The sequence below is a fragment of the Leptonychotes weddellii genome, chromosome 5, assembly GCF_054177405.1.
Source record: "Leptonychotes weddellii isolate Sample4059 chromosome 5, ASM5417740v2, whole genome shotgun sequence".
Taxonomy (NCBI): Eukaryota; Metazoa; Chordata; class Mammalia; order Carnivora; family Phocidae; genus Leptonychotes; species Leptonychotes weddellii.
In genome coordinates, this window is record NC_138373.1 from 77,714,022 (window position 1) to 77,733,983 (window position 19,962).

General features: G+C 35.0%; 1 protein-coding gene across 4 annotated transcripts in view; it reads left to right on the forward strand.

Annotated features, from left to right (window-relative positions):
• The window catches only part of ATF7IP (activating transcription factor 7 interacting protein), a 126,630-nt gene that overhangs the window by 50,403 nt on the left and 56,265 nt on the right, over positions 1–19,962 (forward strand). For 3 of the 4 annotated variants that reach the window (XM_081821267.1, XM_081821265.1, XM_081821268.1), the window contains exons 2-5: positions 3,537–5,077; positions 14,033–14,116; positions 15,696–15,841; positions 17,357–17,494. In XM_081821267.1, coding sequence (XP_081677393.1) covers positions 3,544–5,077; positions 14,033–14,116; positions 15,696–15,841; positions 17,357–17,494 — 1,902 coding nt within the window. In that variant the 5' untranslated portion in view covers positions 3,537–3,543. The remainder of the gene's footprint in view (positions 1–3,536; positions 5,078–14,032; positions 14,117–15,695; positions 15,842–17,356; positions 17,495–19,962) is intronic. The other variant, XM_081821266.1, reaches the window with a different exon arrangement.

Sequence of the window (19,962 nt, forward strand, 5' to 3'; positions counted from 1 at the left end):
TAATCATCATATTCCTTATGCTATAAATTTAATTATTTTCTGTCTTTGGAGTCAGCAAGAAAATGTGACTACAAAATTTGCATTTCATCTTCTTAAAAATTTTCACTTAGTATGAGTTTGGAATGGATAGTGGGTGGGAAAAAACTTGAAGGTTAAATGGTAGACTATAATGAATAACCCTTAAAATAGTGCCTATGATAATTCTGCATTGAAGTTTCTGTTCAATTGAAAGATAATTTTTCTGAATAGTTTTACTGAGTTCCATAATTAAAAGGCTAGGGAGAATAAGAAATGTAAGTATTTGGCTTAAAGTGAGCAAATGAATGCAGAATGTACCACAGTCTAGAAGTACTGTAACAAAGTGGTAGGTTTTCAAGCTGTATTGGCCTCTAGCAAATAGGCTAGGCCATTTTTTTATGTCTTTTGGTCAAAAAGAACAATGGAACACCAGAATCAGACCTCTAATTGAACACGTTGGGTTTATTACTTGTTGCACTGAGGAAGAATGCTCACCATGGGTAAACTCTGAAGCACATCAGTCAGTAAGAGGATATTAGAAAAAACATAACATAGGATTTGGGTTTAGTATAGTAGACATTGGCTTATTTGTGGGAGGGTTAGAGGAAATAGAGCCTTACTTTGGATTGGGTGCTCTCAGAAAGTGGCGGCAATTCTGTGCTTGGTTATCTCAATAAATCTTATCTGTAGGGAGGACAGACTACAGTGAGGATAAAACTGTGATTTATTTTCTTTAAAAAAAGTAGCCATCACTCATTTAGTCAGAGAGAGAGGTTTGATATTTCATGGTTGCACAGTGACCTTGTCTAATTTGAATGTGGAGGTGATTTTATGTTCAGGAGAACAACATGGCTTAGCTGTAAGCATCAAGTCGATTTATAACTAGGTCTAGCTATGAGCCTGAGATTAAGTTCCCAGGTGTCAGAGGCTGTTTTTCTCCCCCCTCTCCAGCTACAGCAAGTGTATCCAACCATCATTCCTACAGGTAATGGTGATGATGAGTAAATATCCAGTGTGAAAACAATTTTCTTGTTTCCTGTATATCTTCGTCCGTAAAACACTTCTGTTTTATTCCATTAGAGACTGGTGACATTGTTTTCTCCAGGACGAAGTCCTTGCATCTTTTGCTTGCCTTACTGCACTGGCTAGGTAATGGTAATAGGGAACATCCTTGTCTTGGTTCTGATCTTACTTCACCATTAAGTATGACATCTGTAGTTTTCTTTGTAGATAACTTTTATTACATTTGTTCTCAGTTTTCTGAGAGTTTTAATTATGAGTCAGTGTTGAATTTTGTCAAATGAATGTTCTGTATCTGTTGAGATGATCTCATGTTTATTTTCACCCTTTATTCTGTTCATGCAGTGAATTTTGAATTCATTGCTTATATTTTATTTATGTATGTATGTATTTAAATAGGGAATTTACTGTCTCGTAGTTCTATATGCTAGAAGTCTGAAATCAAGGTGATCTAGGGCCATGCAGACCTCTCTGCTAGCTGTGACTTGTGACAGCCAAACTCCAGTTTTTACATGGCTCTCTGTGTGCATATCTGTATCCAAATTTTCCCCTTTTTGGGCAACCCTGTCGGGACCCCTCTTACTCTTGAGAGCTTTTTCTATATCTTCGCTTAATAGACTTCTATTGCTTTACTAAAAAAAAAAATTTTTCCCCCTTTTTATAAGGATACCAATCATGGTGGGTTAGGGCCCACCCTAATGACGTTATTTTATCTTTATCTCTGCAAAGACTCAAATTAAATACGATCACATTCTGAGGTGTTGGGGCTTAGGGTTCTAATATATTTTTATCACATGGACACCTTGATTCAACCTGAAATAAAGCCATTATGATTCATGACTCACTTATAATCTGCATTGCTTGATTTTTTTTTTTTTTTAGTATGAAACCAACCTTGTATTTTTTTAATGAGCTTCACACAGTCATAATGTATACCTTTTTAAGGAACTTTTAAATAACTGACATGTGAAAGAATAAGTCATAATGGAAATTACTAAATATTTTAAGAGCAACAATGAAGATATAACGCATCAAAATATGAGATGCAGCTAAAGCAACCTTCAAAGGGAAATTTATAGCTTTATGTGTATTGCAGAAGAGGAAAGATAGAAAATTAATGATTAATGTTAAGCATGATGCAGAACTGCCAGACTTTTCCAGAGCAGCTGCACCATTTTATAATCCCACCAGCATTGATTGTGTGATTGTCTCCTTACCAGTACTCATTATTCTCTTTGATTATAGCCATCCTGGTGTGTATGAAGTGTTATCTCATTGCAGTTTAATTTACATCTCTCTGATGACTAGTAATGTGAGCATCTTTTCATTTTTAGTGCTTATTGGCATTGGTTTATTGGCAATTTATATATCTTTTAGAGAAATGTCTATTCAATTCTTTGTCCATTTTTTAAAAAAGATTTATTTATTTTAGAGAGCGAGTGAGTCTGTGCTCCCTTGAGCAGGGGTGGGTGGGGAGAAGTGGAGGGAAAGGGAGAGGAAGAGAATCTCAAGCAGACTCTCCCTGCCAAGTGTGGAGCCCGCCATTGGGCTCGATCCTACAACCCTGAGATCATGACCTGAGCTGAAATCAAGAGTCAGACTGAGCCACCCAGATACCCCAATTACTTTGTCCACTTATAATAGGGTTATTTTTGTTACTATTCAGTTGCAATAGTATTTTATTTTTTAGATGCATGTCTCTTAGATAAATTACTTGCAAATATATGATTTGCAACTATATCCTGTCATGTGAATTGTCTTAGCAATTTTTTGATGGTAATCTTTTGTAAATATGTTACAGTACGGTTGATCTAGATATGCCTGGTTGTAAATGTAATCTTATGTGTTTCTTAATTTTCCTTATCTGTATACCTCTTTTCCATTCCTCTACTGTTTTTGGTCTCTCATAGTTTTATTTTTCTTTGTCAGCTTTTTTGCTGCATATGCTTATGTGTCTCCTTCAGATTCTGACTTCATTAGTTTGCTGAGAATTAAAACTAGAAACTACTCACTTTTTCCTTTTTTTCTCTCCTTCCTTCCTTCCTTCCTTCCTTCTTTCCTTCCTTCCTTTCTTCAGCTCCCTCCCTCTCCCTTTCTTTCTTTCTTTCTTTCTTTCTTTCTTTCTTTCTTTCTTTCTTTCAATGAATGGCCTTAATTGTTTGCAATAGGAAGTGGAAGAAGAGGGGATATGACAGTTCCAGGACCAAGGGTAGCTCTAAAGACCTACTCTTGCTGTCCCCGCCCCAAAAGCTAGTCACTTTTTTTCCTAATCTTCCTGATAATTGATCTTCTCTGGTTTGTACCTGTCATCAATTTTGTATTACACAAATCCAATTAATATGAAAATTAACACATAGCAAGGATTATTATGCTTTCTGTATGTTATTATTTCAAAATTACATAAAGGGCTGCTTACCTATAAGATCAGTTTGCAGTTCATCTATGATTAGGTGGCTTCTGTTTCAATTATTAAACTCTCTCTCTTTCTCTTTTTAAAGATTCAAAATGGATAGTATAGAAGAACCTCAGAAAAAAGTCTTTAAGGCTCGAAAAACAATGAGAGTGAGTGACCGTCAGCAACTTGAAGCAGTGTACAAGGTCAAAGAAGAACTGTTGAAAGCTGATGTCAAGCTGTTAAATGGCAACCATGAAAATGGAGATTTGGACCCAACCTCACCTTTGGAAAATATGGATTATATTAATGACAAGGAAGAGGTGAATGGCATTGAAGAGCTTTGTTTTGATCCTGAAAAAAGTAAATCAGAATGGAAAGAAACCTCTTGTACCTTAAATGTTAATATAAAAAACAAGCAGGATGATGATTTAAAGCATGAACCTTTGTCTCCTAATAGTATAGCTCCTGAACTAGTCTGTAAACTGACTGCTGAACCAGCTTCTGATGAGCCAGCCTCTGTTGAGCTGGCTATGGCAGATCCAGCTTCTGGAGATTCAGCCCCTGAAGATCTGGCCTCTGAAGTATTAACCTCTGGCGATCCTGCCTCTAGTGATCCCGCCTCTGGTGATCCCACCTCTGGTGATTCCACCTCTGGTGATATCACCTCTGGTGAAACAGTTTCTAATGAAACAGTCTCCAGTGAACCTTTCTCTGGTGAATTGGTCTCTGGTGAATCGGTCCCTGATGAATCAGTCTCTGGTGAACCAATCTCCAGTGATCCAGCCTCTGGTGATTCAGCTTCTGCTGATCTGTCCTCTGGAGCACTGGCCTCTGATGATCCAGCCTCTGGTGATCCAGCTTCTGGTAATCCAGCCTCTGGTGATCAAACCCCCAGTGATCTGGCCTCTGATGAACCCACTTCTGATGAACTGACTTCTGAATCAGCTTTTCATCCCACCTTTGAACCAAGTTCTGTACCAGTCTGTGAACCTGTTCCTGAAACTGACAGTACAGAGCCTAGTAGCAATAAAGGTGATGATTTTCTTGAAAAAAATGGGGATGATGAAAAGTTAGACCAGATTTTCTCATTTGATGAGAAAAATAAAGCTGACAGTAATATCGATGCTGATGAAGAAACCCTGGAAACAGATGATACAGTTATTTGTTCAGATCTACCTCCTGAAAATGAAAAGAAGGCAAAGGAAGATGCTGTCACAGAACCTGCTCTTGGAGAGGAGGCTATATCTAGCAGTATGGAAATTGACCAAAGTGAAAAGAATGAAGATGAAAATTCTGCAGACCTTGCAGAAACCATTAGTGAAAATGTTATAAAAGACGACAAAAATGAGATTATCTTGGAAAATACAGATTCTATGGAGACAGATGAAATTATTCCTATTTTGGAAAAGCTTGCACCTGCTGAAGATGAACTTACTTGCTTTTCTAAAACTTCTCTCCTTCCAATTGATGAGACAAATCCAGATTTGGAAGAGAAGATGGAAGGTTCTTTTGGTTCACCATCTAAACAAGAAAGCAGTGAGAGTTTGCCAAAAGAAGCCTTTTTGGTCCTCTCTGATGAAGAGGATCTTTCTGGTGAAAAAGATGAATCTGAAGTTATATCACAAAATGAAACATGCTCTCCAGGTTAGCATATTACTTAAGTTTTAAAAATTTTGTTTAGGTTTAATAAACTGCTTAATAAAGCATTCTTATCATGTTTAAGTTTTTTTTAGTTGCTGAGAAAGTTGAGAATGATGTGACTGGAATGATCTCTAAACTTCATAAATTCTTAACAGAATTTAGCAACATTGTGTGAATTGATAAGAAGGGAGTTAAAATAATTGGAAAATATGGCCTTTGCCCTTAAGGGGCTTATGGTCTAGGCATAGAGAGATAAGCTGGACCGTTGATCAAAGTCCTAACAATTGTTCTTGCTATCACTTAGCAACCAAATAACTTAGAATGTAAAAGCCTTCTTGTTTAAATTATTTGCTTCAAGTGTAACAAATTATATTTTACAATTAATTTTCCCAGTGAAATATGATTCCTTTAATATTCTTTGTTAGAGAATGACACCACTATTGCTAGAATCCAGAAACCCTGAAGACTGATAATCTATTTGATAAAGACTTCATCCATTTGCTTCCTCAGGCTTCTTGATTCTCTTCCCCCCGCATCTTCTGAATGATCTCTCTGTAACTTAAATCTGTTTTGATTGTGTTCTTCTCTTTTGTTGGATCCCTGTTACTTTTAGATTAATTCCAAACTCTTTAAATAAAAGGAATATAAACTTCTTAGTCTGTTCAAAAGCCTGTCTTTCCATCTCTTCTGTTATTCCTGGAGAAAAAGGAAAGAATGAGAAAAATCCTATTTTGCTTTCATGGTCAAACTCAAACATGATTTCTATTTGAAATTTTCTGAACTCTTTTCAGAGTGGCATTAATACCTTTATGTTCTTACTGTATCACCATTCCCTTAGCCTTAGAACTCTGAGAGGAGTGACTTTGTAGTATGAAACATAGCATTTGGTTTCTAATTTGTTCAAAAGAAATAAGAGACAGGCCTAGGAGACATAGGGATGTTTTTTCCCACAATATATTGGAGGCAAAGATTTTTTTTCTTACTAGATTTTCAGAGAGCATTTATTCATTATTAAAGCTATATTGAGAGACAGGCTAAGCTGTTTTGGTTCTGGGGATTTAAAGATAAAATTTAGTACTTGTCCTCAGGATGCAGACAGTTGCAGGACATTAAATACAAGGCTGTGAACACACTAATAATGTTAAATTGATATTCTGGGAGTGTAGAGAAGGGTAACTTTATAAAAACATAGATGTATTTATATAACATAGGGTTTTAGTGAGGATAATCCCTCTTAATTGTAGCTCCGTCCTACTTGCTCAGGCCAAAATCTTGGAGCCATTCTTATTTTTTTCTTTATATTGCATATCTTACCAGTTTATCAGGAAATCCTCTTGGCTCTGCCTTCAGAGTAGATTTAGAATCCAGTCTCTCTTATCATCCACTATCATCACCCTTGTTCTGAGCCACCATCATCAGGCCAAAATAATGCTTGGCTTACAGTCAGTGCTTAGTAAATATTTGTAGAATGAGTGAATAATTGATAATATAAGAGAAGTATATCATGAAGGACCTTGGTTACCATGCCATTGAATGTTTCAAGCAGAGGAGAATGACATAATGAAGTTACATTTTGGAAAGATAATAGGTAACCATATTTAAGGTGACCTTAACTCATTCATTGAATAAGTATTTATAGAGAAAGTAGTATTGGGGTAAGTCCTTAAAAAACCTTTTGGTAGTCCTAACAAATTTCAGATTATTATTTAATGAGTTTATACATTTTACCTTTATGTGAGGGTTTTGATCTTAGGGACCATCCTTCCCACTTAATGCTATTAAATGCCATGAGATGACTGTTAAGCCGCCCATGTTGCATACTTTGAAAATTCAAACTTGCGTTTATTTTTGGTTACTCACTTTTATTTATTTATTTAAAAGATTATTTATTTATTTATTTGAGAGAGGAGTGAGTGAGAGAGTGAGCATGAGTGGGGGGAGGAGCAGAGAGAGAGGGAGAAACAGACTCCCCACTAAACAGGGAGCCCGATGCTGGGGCTCGATCCTGGGACTCTGGGATCCTGACCTGAGCCAAAGGCAGACGCTTAACTGTCTGAGCCACCCAGGCGCCCCAGTTACTTACTTTTACTTTTATCTGATTGTATGGTATTAGCAGAGTAAGTGTAGTGATAGATTTAATTTCTTAGCTGATAACTAAACTTTTATTTCCTGCCCTCCCTTCCCCAATCCCCAGGGAAATTTTGTGTATAATACGTAAAGTATAGTTTCTTCATTGGTCTTAAAACTGTACTGTGTTCTCTTTACATGGGAGCGGAATCTGTTACAGTTGTCTTCTTTTATCAATGGTTTCACTTTCCATGGTTTCAGTTTTTGCAGTTTTATCTTTTTTTTTAAAGATTTTATTTATTTGAGAGAGAATGAGATAGAGAGCATGAGAGGGGCAGGGTCAGAGGGAGAAGCAGACTCCCTGCTGAGCAGGGAGCCCGATGCGGGACTTGATCCCCGGACTCCAGGATCATGACCTGAGCCGAAGGCAGTCGCTTAACCAACTGAGCCACCCAGGAGCCCCAGTTTTTACAGTTTTAGTTAGCCACAGTCAGCCATGGTCTGGAAGCAGATTATTCTCTTCCTAACTTATTCTCAGTAGTATTAACTTTCAAGGTCAGTAGTATCCTAATGCTGCATCACAATACCTATGTCATTCATCTCACTTCATCTTATTACATACGCATTTTAACATTTCACATCATCATAAGAACTGTGAGTATAGTACAATAAGATAATTTGAGAGAGAGACCATATTTATATAACTTTTATTGTAGTATATTGTTATAATTATTTTTAGTTATTGTTGTTCATCTCCTGTGCCTAATTTATAAATTAAATTTTATCATAGGTATATGTATAGGAAGAAACATACAGGGTTCAGTACTGTCCATGGTTTCAGGCACCCACTGGGAGTCTGGGAACATAGCCCCTGCAGATAAAGGGGGACTATAGTACATGTCATTTTTATTGCTGTGTACCTTCTGAGATATTACTTTCATCATTTTTTTATTCTTGACCAATTTTTTTTTTAGATTATTTATTTGAGAGAGAGCAGGAGGAGGGGTGGAGGGGCAGAAGGAGAGGGAGAAGCAGACTTCCCACTGAGCAGGGAGCCCTATGGGCTCGATCCCAGGACCCTGGTATTCTTGACTAATTTTTAATGTTTTCAGAACACAGAATTATAAACTGAAGTACTGAGGACCACTTCTTCCCTCTAGCTACTAACATTTATGTGCTGTACTAATAGGAAAACATAAACCTCTGTCATTTCAGGTACTTCTTTAGCAAATGTGTTTTAAATATAACAGTTACAATAGCTATGAGCAGCAACAAAAAATAATGAAAGATATCAGAAAGCAAATAAAAAAGCCATTTTAATTTTACAATAGTAAGAGAAAGGCCTAAGAAAGTATTGCAGATATACTGAGTAGGCCTGAAGATACTGTCATATTGTTGCACAGTACTGTATGATAACTGATATTCATTAGATGATTAAAATGATAATCTGTTTATTAAGAAGGCTAGGGAAATAAAGATTTCTGTCTGGAAAAGTTTAAAGAACAGTAGAAGAGGTACATCCATTAGTTTATCTTCATTCACTTTCCAGGCCATGTACTCTTTATCTAGCTCCTGTTCCATCTCTTTACTCTCTTTCATAGTCATTCTTTAAATTCTGTTAATAGGCTAGCACTATTTTTTCTCTTCCTCTTATTCTTTAATTGGATTTTGATTTTCATCTTGCCAGTCCCCCCTCCTTGTTTTCAGTGAAGTGACATTGATGCTCATATTGTTAAAAACCAGGGATTTAAATCCAAAATTTTGTCTTTATTCTCTCACACTTGGATGCTCTCTTTAATAGTCCCTTCCTCTTGAGACTCTAGCTTTTGGGCTATGGCATTCTCCATTTTTCATCCTTCTTGGCCCTTCTCATTTTGTTTCTTAATGGAGAAATAGGAGGGAGAGCTCTTCTCTGCCTGCTTTTTTGTTTTATAAACATTGCTATTTCTTAATATTTTTGAGGAGAAAAATATGTTTTAGATTAAAACAGATTTTACACTAAATTCTGATACAGTTTCCTTCCAAATTTTATTTCATTTTTTTTAAATTTATTTATTTATTTATTTTAAAGATTTTATTTATTTATTTGAGAGAGAGAGCACATGAGAGGGGGGAGGGTCAGAGGGAGAAGCAGACTCCCTGCCGAGCAGGGAGCCCGATGCGGGACTCGATCCTGGGACTCCAGGATCATGACCTGAGCCAAAGGCAGTCGCTTAACCAACTGAGCCACCCAGGCGCCCCCAAATTTTATTTCAAATGAAAAATGTATCTGTGGTTGATTTGTTTTTCCCTATTCGCTCTCTAGGTAAATATTATGAGTATAAGTGCTTATGAGGATAATTGCATAGGAATAGAATTTCATGGGTTTTGTCTATTTTTGCTTTAGATTAGTAGTGGTAGAATTACTGTGGTTTAGTTAATTAAAATTTATTGATATTTTATTGTCACTGTTTATTGTGTTCAGCTAAAGTTCTTTATTTTCTCAATCCATTTATATTCAGTTATTTCTTACTGTGTTTGGTTTTTCTTTGTGGAACCTCTTATTCCTGTACATTGGTGGAAATGGCAGATTTTTCTTTTCAGAGTTGAGGAAGATCAAAGAAGCAGGTTTTGGAAAGGGAAGTATAGGAGGAACATCAGTTTCAAATGACTGTTTCTGTCCAGATTAGATATGTGTATTTCAGGGCAGGGGTTTGGACTGTTTAGAAAAATTTAGGAGTAGATAGCATATAGACCTTAGTTGAAGTTGAGTGACAAGATGAGATCACCTCAGTGAGTATAAATGGAGATGAGAGGAGGTATAAGAACTAAGCTCTTGACATTCCAGTGTTTAGAGGTTGGGAGATGAAGAAGAGAGACCAAAGAAAGAGCAGCTCTTATATGTCAACTATACTTCAATAATAAGAAAAACAATAAATAAGTATATGAAACAAAAAGAAAAGAAAGAGCAGCTTTTCTGGTAGAAAGTCTGGAGATTCTGTTATCTTAGATGTCAAGTAAAGAGGATTTTGCAAGGAGGGAATAATCAACCCAATTCTGTTTATGTATCAGATGCTGCTATTTTGTTCAAGTAAGATGGGAGACAAATATTTAATAACCTGAAGATTATTTGTGACCTTGACATGGGGTGGTGGAATTGAAAACCTAATTGAGATTGGGTTTCAGAGAAAATGGGAGGAGAATTGGAAATAATAAAATAGAACTTTTCCCCCAAGTTTGCTTTAAAAGAGAGCACAAAAATTCACTGTAGAAGATATTATTTGGAAGTTTATATTAAATAAAACTTTTAAGAATTTTTCTGGAAATGTCTTGTTAATCATGACACATTTTCCTGATATGCCTTGTGAGGTTGAGAATTTTTATATGTTTATTGGTCATTTGTATTTCCTTATCTATAAATTGCCTGTTCATCTACTTTGCTCATTTTGCTAATGGATATATTGTCTTTAATTAATCTGTAGGAATTTTTGTTTTGTTTTAAATATTCTTATAGAGCCAGTAATTTCAGACAGGGAATGGGCAAACTATAACCTATAGGCTCTGTTTTTGTCAATAGAGTTTTATTGGAATAGAGCCACATCTATTTGTTTACATACTACGTATTGTTTATCACTGATTCCCACTACAAGGACAGAGTTAAGTAGTTGCAACAGAGACCATATGGCCCACAAAACCGAAAATATTTTTTGAGTCTTAACAAAAAATGTTTGCCAGCGTCTAATCTAAGGTGACACTTTATTTTTGTCCATATTTCATAGGAATAATGAAAATGGGAAACTAACTCCCTATTGTCCTCTACAATACACTTTTTCCACCTTTATTTTATGAAATCTTATTTAAGATAGTAGTCATCAGATAGATATTAAACATCTACTTTGTCTCAGCTCTTTCCCCAAGTTTTTAGGATTACCAAAGTTACAAGATATGGTGTCTGTTCTTAGTGAGCTTATTGTCTAGTCTGGTTGAAAGGAAAGAATGCCACACATAGAACTGTATATGAAAATGGGCTAATTTGCGATAAGTCTGTACTCAAGACTAGAGGAATTAAAGCAGAAACTGTGAATGAAGACAGATTCTAAAAAAGACAGTCTTAACCTAAGTATTTGGATGAGTTTCAGGTGTTCCATGAACTACTTGAAATTATATATAAAAATGTCTATGTGTGTGGGCCTTTCGTTATTATTCTGGGTTTAAGCAGGTCCACTCTCAGATTCTCTAGAGGCTTTTTGTAAAACAAAAAATTAAATATAGGACCTTGTTCCTTTTTGTAGAATCTGTTAATAATACCATTTTTCTTATTCCAAAGTTCTTTCCATTGAATAAAACTCACGTACAAAGTTTAATCCAGTGTGTCTATTTTAAAATTCCAGTAAGTGTTTTAAAGTGTTGAGAATCTAGCCATATCTTTCAGGCATATCTGGAAAATGGGAATTGGGTGATAGGAGGAGGTTTTTAAGAAAATGGAGGAAGCTCAAGCTAAGTTTGACATATCTGTAAGAGGAGAGGGAGCTAACATATGCGTAAAAGAGACAGCTCAAACCAAATTGGCAGGCCAGTTGCTCTGTTGTATTATGGCTGATCTGGCTTGTAGTTACCTTAATTGGAGCCATAGCTAATTTTGTTCTTTGGGTGGTATCATAATTTGCCAAATAAAGACTATTAAACCTTCATCTCAAGCAACCCAGTTATTCTATGACTCTGGAGACTCTTGGGACTAGGAAACTCAGGAGTCACCACCCTCAGTATTAAAATCAGGAGGATTTATAAAACTATATGTAGAGGGGCGCCTAGGTGGCTCAGTCGTTAAGCGTCTGCCTTCGGCTCAGGTCATGATCCCGGGGTCCTGGGATCGAGCCCCGCATCGGGCTCCCTGTTCAGCGGGAAGTCTGCTTCTCCCTCTTCCACTCCCCCTGCTTGTGTTCCCTCTCTCTCTGTGTCTCTTTCTGTCAAATAAATAAAATCTTAAAAAAAAAAAAACTATAGAAAAAAATGGTTTGTAATGAGTTTGTGATCTACAAGGGAGCAAAACATTTTCATTTCATTGAAACTGAAGTTGAGGGATGGAATCTTAAAATATTTCTAATGAGCATAGTAAATGGAAAGTTAATTTTCTGATACTCATTTATTTTTATTTATTTTTAATACTTCTTTATTTTAAAGCTTAAAAATAGTTTTAGTAGTGGTGCCTGGCTGGCTTAGTCTGTAGAGCATGTGAACTTCTGATCTCATGAGTTTCAAGCCCCACATTGGGCGTGGAGCTAACTTAAAAAAAAAAAGTTTTAGTAATCTTTATGTGCTGTTTTGTTTTGACTGTTGTCATGTTTTACAGCTTTACTGTTTTACCTTAGTGTAAAGAAAAAAAAAATTTTTTTTTAAAGATTTTATTTATCTATTTGACACAGGGAGAGAGACAGCTAGAGAGGGAACACAAGCAGAGGGAGCGGGAGAGGGAGAAGCAGGCTCCTGGCCGAGCAGGGAGCCCAATGCGGGGCTTGATCCCAGGACCCTGGGATCATGACTTAAGCCAAAGGCAGATGCTTAACGACTGAGCCACCCAGGTGTCCTGAAAATATTTTTAAGAACCTTAATAGTTTCATCAATGAGCCTGGTAATCTGCCTGTTTTCACCTAAAAGGTCTTTCCAGTTATTTTAGCCTTGACTTCTACCATAAGGGCTGTTGGGATTAAACCTTGTTGTTTGGAGAAGAAATGCCATATCAAAATCTTTATATAATGTTTATTCCTTGTGATTACGTATTTAATTTTGGTTGTAGAATATAATGAAACAGCATGCCTTATTGAAACCCCTGGGGAGCCAGTTGCAGTGATGTAAGGGGAAAAAATAGAAACCCAAACATACTAGTGATTTGTTCTTCTCCCCCAGTTAATGATTAGGTTAGTTGAGGAGGTAATAGATTGACTATTCTGGTACATGTGGGGTTTTATTTATTGTAACAATGCAATTATATAGACATTTTTAGCAGTATTTTTTTGGTAGCACTCTGTTATATTTTATATGCCTTGTGAAAATTACTTAAATGTTTTTGAACATTGGACTTTCCTCATGTATGTGATGGCAGAAATAATGTTTATAGTGTAGGATTATGCTAAGGATATAAAGTAATGTATGTCATGCGCTTAACTCTTGTTGGCACTGGCATCAGTTAACTATTAAGTTAAACTTTTGTTATCTTTATGATAGTTTTTACATTTCTATGTTATGAACTATCTCATAACCATTAAAGTAACATAATGATTTAATGTGGCTAAAATGTTAGATGTTTCAAATTTGGCAGTACTTTGTATTTTTTTTTGTAATTGTCAAAACCTCTACAGTATTTTAGGTTTTGGGTTTTTTTTTTAAGATTTTATTTATTTATTTGTCAGAGAGAGAGAGCACAAGCAGGGGGAGCTGCAGGTAGAGGGAGAAGCAGGCTCCTCGCTGAGCAAGGAGCCGGATGCGGGACTCGATCCCAGGACCCCGGGATTATGACCTGAGCTGAAGGCAGATGCTTAACGACTGAGCCACCCAGGCACCCCAGTATTTTAGTTTTAATAATTGAATGTAATGGAATCCAAATGCTTTACAATAGGTTTTATTAATCTACTGTTGGCAGTAAATTACTAAGTAAGATTCTTTGTTTTAAAATTTATACTATTAATTTTTTTCCATGTTTAAGAGCTTTTTATGAATTTGGAGGAACATTTGAAAGTGGATTTGGTCATTCATTTCTACCAGTCCATGCTATGTTCCCTTTTTATTCCTAAAATTTCACGTTTTGGGACTGATTTTATAAAAGTTTATTCACTGGATTGTTAACACCAGAATTGTAAATTATAATGAACTGCAGTGAATTCTGATGGAAGTAAGATTTCCTTTTCTTTGTTACAGCAGAAGTAGGAACTCATGAAAAGAATAGCAAACCTGAGGAAGAAGAGCAAGTAGTAAATGAAGATGAAAGACCTTCTGAGAAAAGTAAGCATGTACAAAAAACCTGAACTAGTTTAGAAAAATAGTTATTCATTGTTTATTCTTTTAAGGCTGTGAAATATATTTCCTTTCCTGAGATGATTTTAAAATTTTGCAGTTTATGTAAAACACAGTTAAATCATTTTGTTGATAACTAACCTAAGGATTTTTGAAAGTATTATTTCATATACTTCAGTATTTTATTTTGTTTATTTATACTTTTCATTGTTTTATAAGAAAGATTTATGCTTAATATTTAATAAGGTACTGTCTGAATGTCTTGAGATAAATGGTTTTCGATTTATGTTGAGAGCATGGTGCTATAAGAATTTTGTCGGGGGTGGTATAAGTTAATGAAAATTACGTGTCTGTCTCCTTAGGTTCCTAAGCTTCATGGGAAAGGGGACTTGATGGGCCTGGGTGTTGTTAGGTTTATAAGATTATCATTGGACTAGAAGTCAGGAAACCTAGGTTCTGTATCTGTCCTTGTCATTCTGGTTTCCGTGTATGACTATAAGTCATGATTATAAGAGAAGTCATGGAGTAGAACTGGATTTTAAAAGTAGGCACATAGATATATGGGTATAGAGAAAAGCAAAGAGGGATACTTATGGTTACATAAGGACAGTTTCCCTTTAATAAGTGGAGATTTTAGTATTTTTACATTTTATATATTGAAAAAGAAACCAGATAAAATTTGCTTATAATCTCATGAATGTTACCAGTATTTGAAATACAAATTTTCTAAGTGAAGATCTTTGAATATCTTTACCAAATTTACTTTTATAATGACATAAATTTTATTATTTTTATTTGAAATTCATTAGGATATGTTAAGAAAAACTAGCCTTGGGTGCCTGGGTGGCTCAATCAGTTAAGTGTCTGACTTGTGATTTTGGCTCCAGTCCTAGTTTGAGGGTCATAATCCAAGGGTTTTGGGATAGAGCCCTATGTCGGGCTCTGAGCTCAGCGGGGAGTTGTCATGAGATTCTCTTACTCTCCCTCCGCCCCTCCCCTGTGCAGACTCGTGAGTTTTTCTCTCTCCCAAATAAATAAATCTTTTTTTAAAAAAAAAAAAAGAATAACTAGTCTTATGTTATTTTCCTAAGGCTAATGATTAAGACTTTTTTCTAAATTCTGAAAAAAATGTATTTAGAGGAAGAATTAATTAAAACTATGTACAGTTGTTAGATATCTGTGACATGAGAATGAATATTATATTTTGTCAGAGGATTCATGTGCACTATAAAATTTAGCAAAGGGAATGAACATGAGATGATCTCTTCTCATCTCATATTCATATTTTAGGTGATTCTCCATCTTAATATGATTTCAAGGAAAGAATGTTTTATGTGCACATTATACATTGCTTAGCCATGAGGGAGTTCTTGTTTAGCATTTGAAAATCATTTCAAGATCAAAGTTTAAAAGCTACCTATCCATTTTTCTAATCTCAAAAATAATCATTAAATAACTGATTGAGAATGATATTGGATAGCTAGGAATAATATTTTGCTGAGAATGGAACACAGGCATTAGGGTCTGTGATAAAAACCTGACTAATCATTATTCTTTTTGTCCTCAGGTGAATTTTCCAGAAGAAAACGTTCTAAATCAGAGGATATGGACAATGTACAGTCCAAACGTCGTCGATATATGGAAGAAGAGTATGAAGCAGAATTTCAAGTGAAGATTACAGCCAAAGGAGATATTAACCAGAAGCTACAAAAGGTGTTACAAATTATAAGTTAAAAACCATATTAAATAAAAAACTGACCATCTTTGTTCTTCTAGGTTTTTGACATTATATTTTACTGACATATTTAGGTTTTTCATAGAGAGAACTTGAAGGAAGTGGGTGAGCTTATTATTCTTAATAATTTAATTTTTAGAACTTTCTGATTCTTTTTAAAAGAGTTTTCAGATTTTATTTTTTCTTTTATATTGAACTTTATTCCATGGAAATATTAGAGTCTTGTATTTTAACTTTTTTTTAATATGTTAACATTTTAATCTTTATTATAAGCTGGTTTCATGATTGTAAGTTCCTACATTGTAAATCTTTGTTATGTTGTTTAGGCTTACTATTAAAAATAGTAGGGACAGGGCTTTAGGATGACTAGGGAAGGGGACTATTTAAAATACAGACTTTGGTAACATCTGCCTATGTCTATTAGAGTTAGAAATATTGAAAATATGTAGTATTTAATATATTTTTCAAAATGTGTTAACAGATGTGTATGGCAGATGCCTTTTTAAGAAGAATATGAAAGGCGAGTGAAATTAATTTTTTAAGGCCTTATAGATTTAATAATGAAATTATAAATAATCTAGGTTTTAGATTATTCCACTAAGACACAGTATAAATACATTAGAAAAAGGCAATTAATTAGGCAATAAAAAAGTGTCATTTTTCTTTCCCAGCCTTTTTTACTTGTCATATGGAGGTAATAATGTTTATTTAGTCCTTTTTATAGAGCTGTTATAAATATGAAGATAGGTATGTGAGTTTTTTAACTCCTATGTGTACTCAGAATGTATTTCTCTGGAACAGTGTTACTCAAGTATGGACTGTGGACATGTACCATGTATTCTATTTGTTATAGATCCATAATAAGATAAATAATGTAAATTGTAAGTAGGCATTTAGAATTTTTTTTTTTTTTTAAGATTTTATTTATTTATTTGACAGAGACAGACACAGCGAGAGGGAATACAGGCAGGGGGAGTGGAGAGGGAAAAGCAGGCTTCCTGTGGAGCAGGGAGCCCGATACGGGGCTCTATCCCAGGACCCTGGCTGGGATCATGACCTGAGCCAAAGGCAGACGCTTAACGACTGAGCCACCCAGGCACCCCAGCATTTAGAAGTATTTTATAGAAATTTCATAGTGTAGTGATATTCTTAGTGTCTCACAAAAATATCATTTGCAACAGATTAGAAATTTTAAAAACTGATCCTTTAACTGGTTTCCTTTGAATCACAGTAGAAGGTATGAGAAATAAATATTAAAACTTGAATATAAAATTATTTATGAAATTTTCTGTTTTTAGTATAATTCTGTCATAGTAGACATATATGTAGAAGTAGAGGCTTTCAGCAGATACTGTGTTATGAATGCCAGCTTGTTTTCTCATTAAACTAATCAATATATTGGTACTGTCTTATTAGTCCTTAAGAATATTTACTCTTTGCTGCTTGCTGAAATGCCTTCTTTGACTGTAACAAAGAAATATATATCTCCTTAGGTTGTACAGTGGTTGCTGGAAGAAAAATTGTGTGCACTACAATGTGCTGTATTTGATAAGACTTTGGCAGAATTGAAAACACGAGTGGAAAAGATTGAATGTAACAAGAGGCATAAAACAGTTATTACTGAACTGCAGGTTCGTATACCGATTTGAATTGTATACCCATGTGTCATTATTTTTATTACTTATTTTTGGGGATACATTTTCAAAGTTGATAATAAATTACATTTAACTTCTAAATATTAGAAGTAGAAGGAGTCACGATTAGTTTGCTAGGGCTGTCATAAAAAAAGTACCATAAACTGGTAGCTTAAACAACAGGGAAGTACTGTCTCATAGTTCTGGAGGCTAAAAGTCTAGCACCAAGGTGTTGGAAGGATTGGTTCTATTTGAAGTCTGTAAGAAGGAAACTTTCCCATGTGTCTCCTCTAGCTTCTGATGGTTTGCTGACAGTCTTGGCCATTCCTTGTCTTGTGGAAGCATCTACTGCTTTGTCTTCATATGGCACTATACGTGTGTGTGTGTGCGCGCACGCCCAGATTTCCCCTTTTTACAAAGATACCAGTCATATTGGATTGGGGCCCACCCTACTCCAGTATAACCTCATCTTAACTAATTACATTTGTAAAGACACTATTTCCAAATTGAATCACATTCTGAGAATACTTGGGATTCAGACTTCAATATATGAACTTTTCATATAGTTCAGCCCGTAATAGAGCCTTAGTCACTGAAGAAAGGCTGGTATTTTCTAGCATGTCATAAGTACCAAATATTTATTATAAGTGATTCTTTTTATATTAACCCACTTCCTGCTGTGGATCTTATGATGTGAAGATACTAGTTTGTTAATTTGTATTTGTTAATAATCACTACATTTCATTTTTTGTTAAATATAATTATACATACACATATAGTGCCAGAGCTTCTAAATGACTGAAATGAATGCATGATAATATGCTGTAGTAAATCATTTTATTCCAAGGCTAAGAAACTGGAAATTTTTATCAGTACATTCATTCTGTCATAAGTAAATGTGTGGTTTCTATTAGGCTACCTGAAATATGAGCCTAGTCTACAGATGCTGAGTTTGCAAACCACTTATAGAGCCTTACTTTACAAATGAGGGAAAAGTGGTCCATGAAAATAAGGTCTCACTGTTTTCTAGTTATAAAGCAAATTGCAACCAAAAGTGACTAGAATTTATATATTTCTTAGCCTAGAAGTTATTTTCTTGGTTTCATATTGTTAATTTTGTTTGAAGTGAGACTTTTTTAATAATATCTAAATAATATCTTTGTAGTAATTTTGTAATGTACCATTTAGGACATTACTAGTCCTCTTTTTTACCTTTAGCAGGTCTTTCTAATAGTGATAGTGTTGTTTAATTATTAAACTTTATTTTATTAATACTGTTAAGAATTTTGAATTAGAATTTTAAAATGTTTGATGAGTTAAAAAGAGTGATTTCATTAATTGTTTCTCATTTTGTGTTTTGAAAATCTGAGACTTTGACTTCCATATTCTCATGTAACATGCAAGTCCAAATCTCTTAACACTTAATAAACTTTTTACTTTGATATTTCACTTTGATATATTTATTGGTAGCCTCAGAATCTGAATCCTTTAAATGCCAATCCAGTCTCTTCTTCACAAATAAATCCCCCATGCCATTGTTCCTCTTACTTGTAATTCTTGAATTCTTAGAAAAATCTTTAAGCACTATCTTCCCATTTTTCTTCTCATTGATAGTTTTTGAGTTCTTGGAAATTGATTTCTCTCAATCATTTCACATATACAGTGGGTTGCCAAATTGTAACTGTTTTATTTCTTATTAAAGTCTATCTTTTGCTTCCTCTTACTTTTTGCAAGGCACAGGTCTGCTTACATGTGGATTTTTTTCAGTAGGTACAGTACTGTAAATATATTTTCTTTTTCTAATTCCTTGATTATAGCAATAGCCTTTTACGTGATTACTCTGGTTCTACTTTTTAAATTCTTGCTGGTCCTTCCCAACCATTGTACTCATCTTTCTAAAATACTGTTTGTTTCATTCTCCTCCATATAGTCCAGATTCCTCAACCAAGTGCCATTATTCATTTTTTAATTTCTGGATCTCCTAGTTTGTTGTTGTTGTTTTTTTTTAAAGATTTTATTTATTTATTTGAGAGAGAGAGAATGAGAGCGAGCGAGTACATGAGAGTGGGGAGGGTCAGAGGGAGAAGCAGACTCCCTGCTGACAGCAGGGAGCCCGATGTGGGACTCGATCCCCGGACTCCAGGATCATGACCTGAGCCGAAGGCAGTCGCTTAACCAACTGAGCCACCCAGGCGCCCTGTGGATCTCCTAGTTTTTGATCCACTTTTCCTAATACCTGCTACTTGCTACACTGTCCTTCAGAGTATCAATGTTCATAGTATTTTTATTTTAGGCTTTCAACTTCATACTATTTCTCCCATTCAGTTACCTATAATGATCTGCCCTTACCATGCTATTTAAGTTTTACTAAGCTCAGTTTAGTCCTTGTCTCTTTCTGTGTTGTTCTGATATTTAGTATTTTATGGAAGTAAAATTCAGATTACAAAATAACTGTTTTAGTTTAC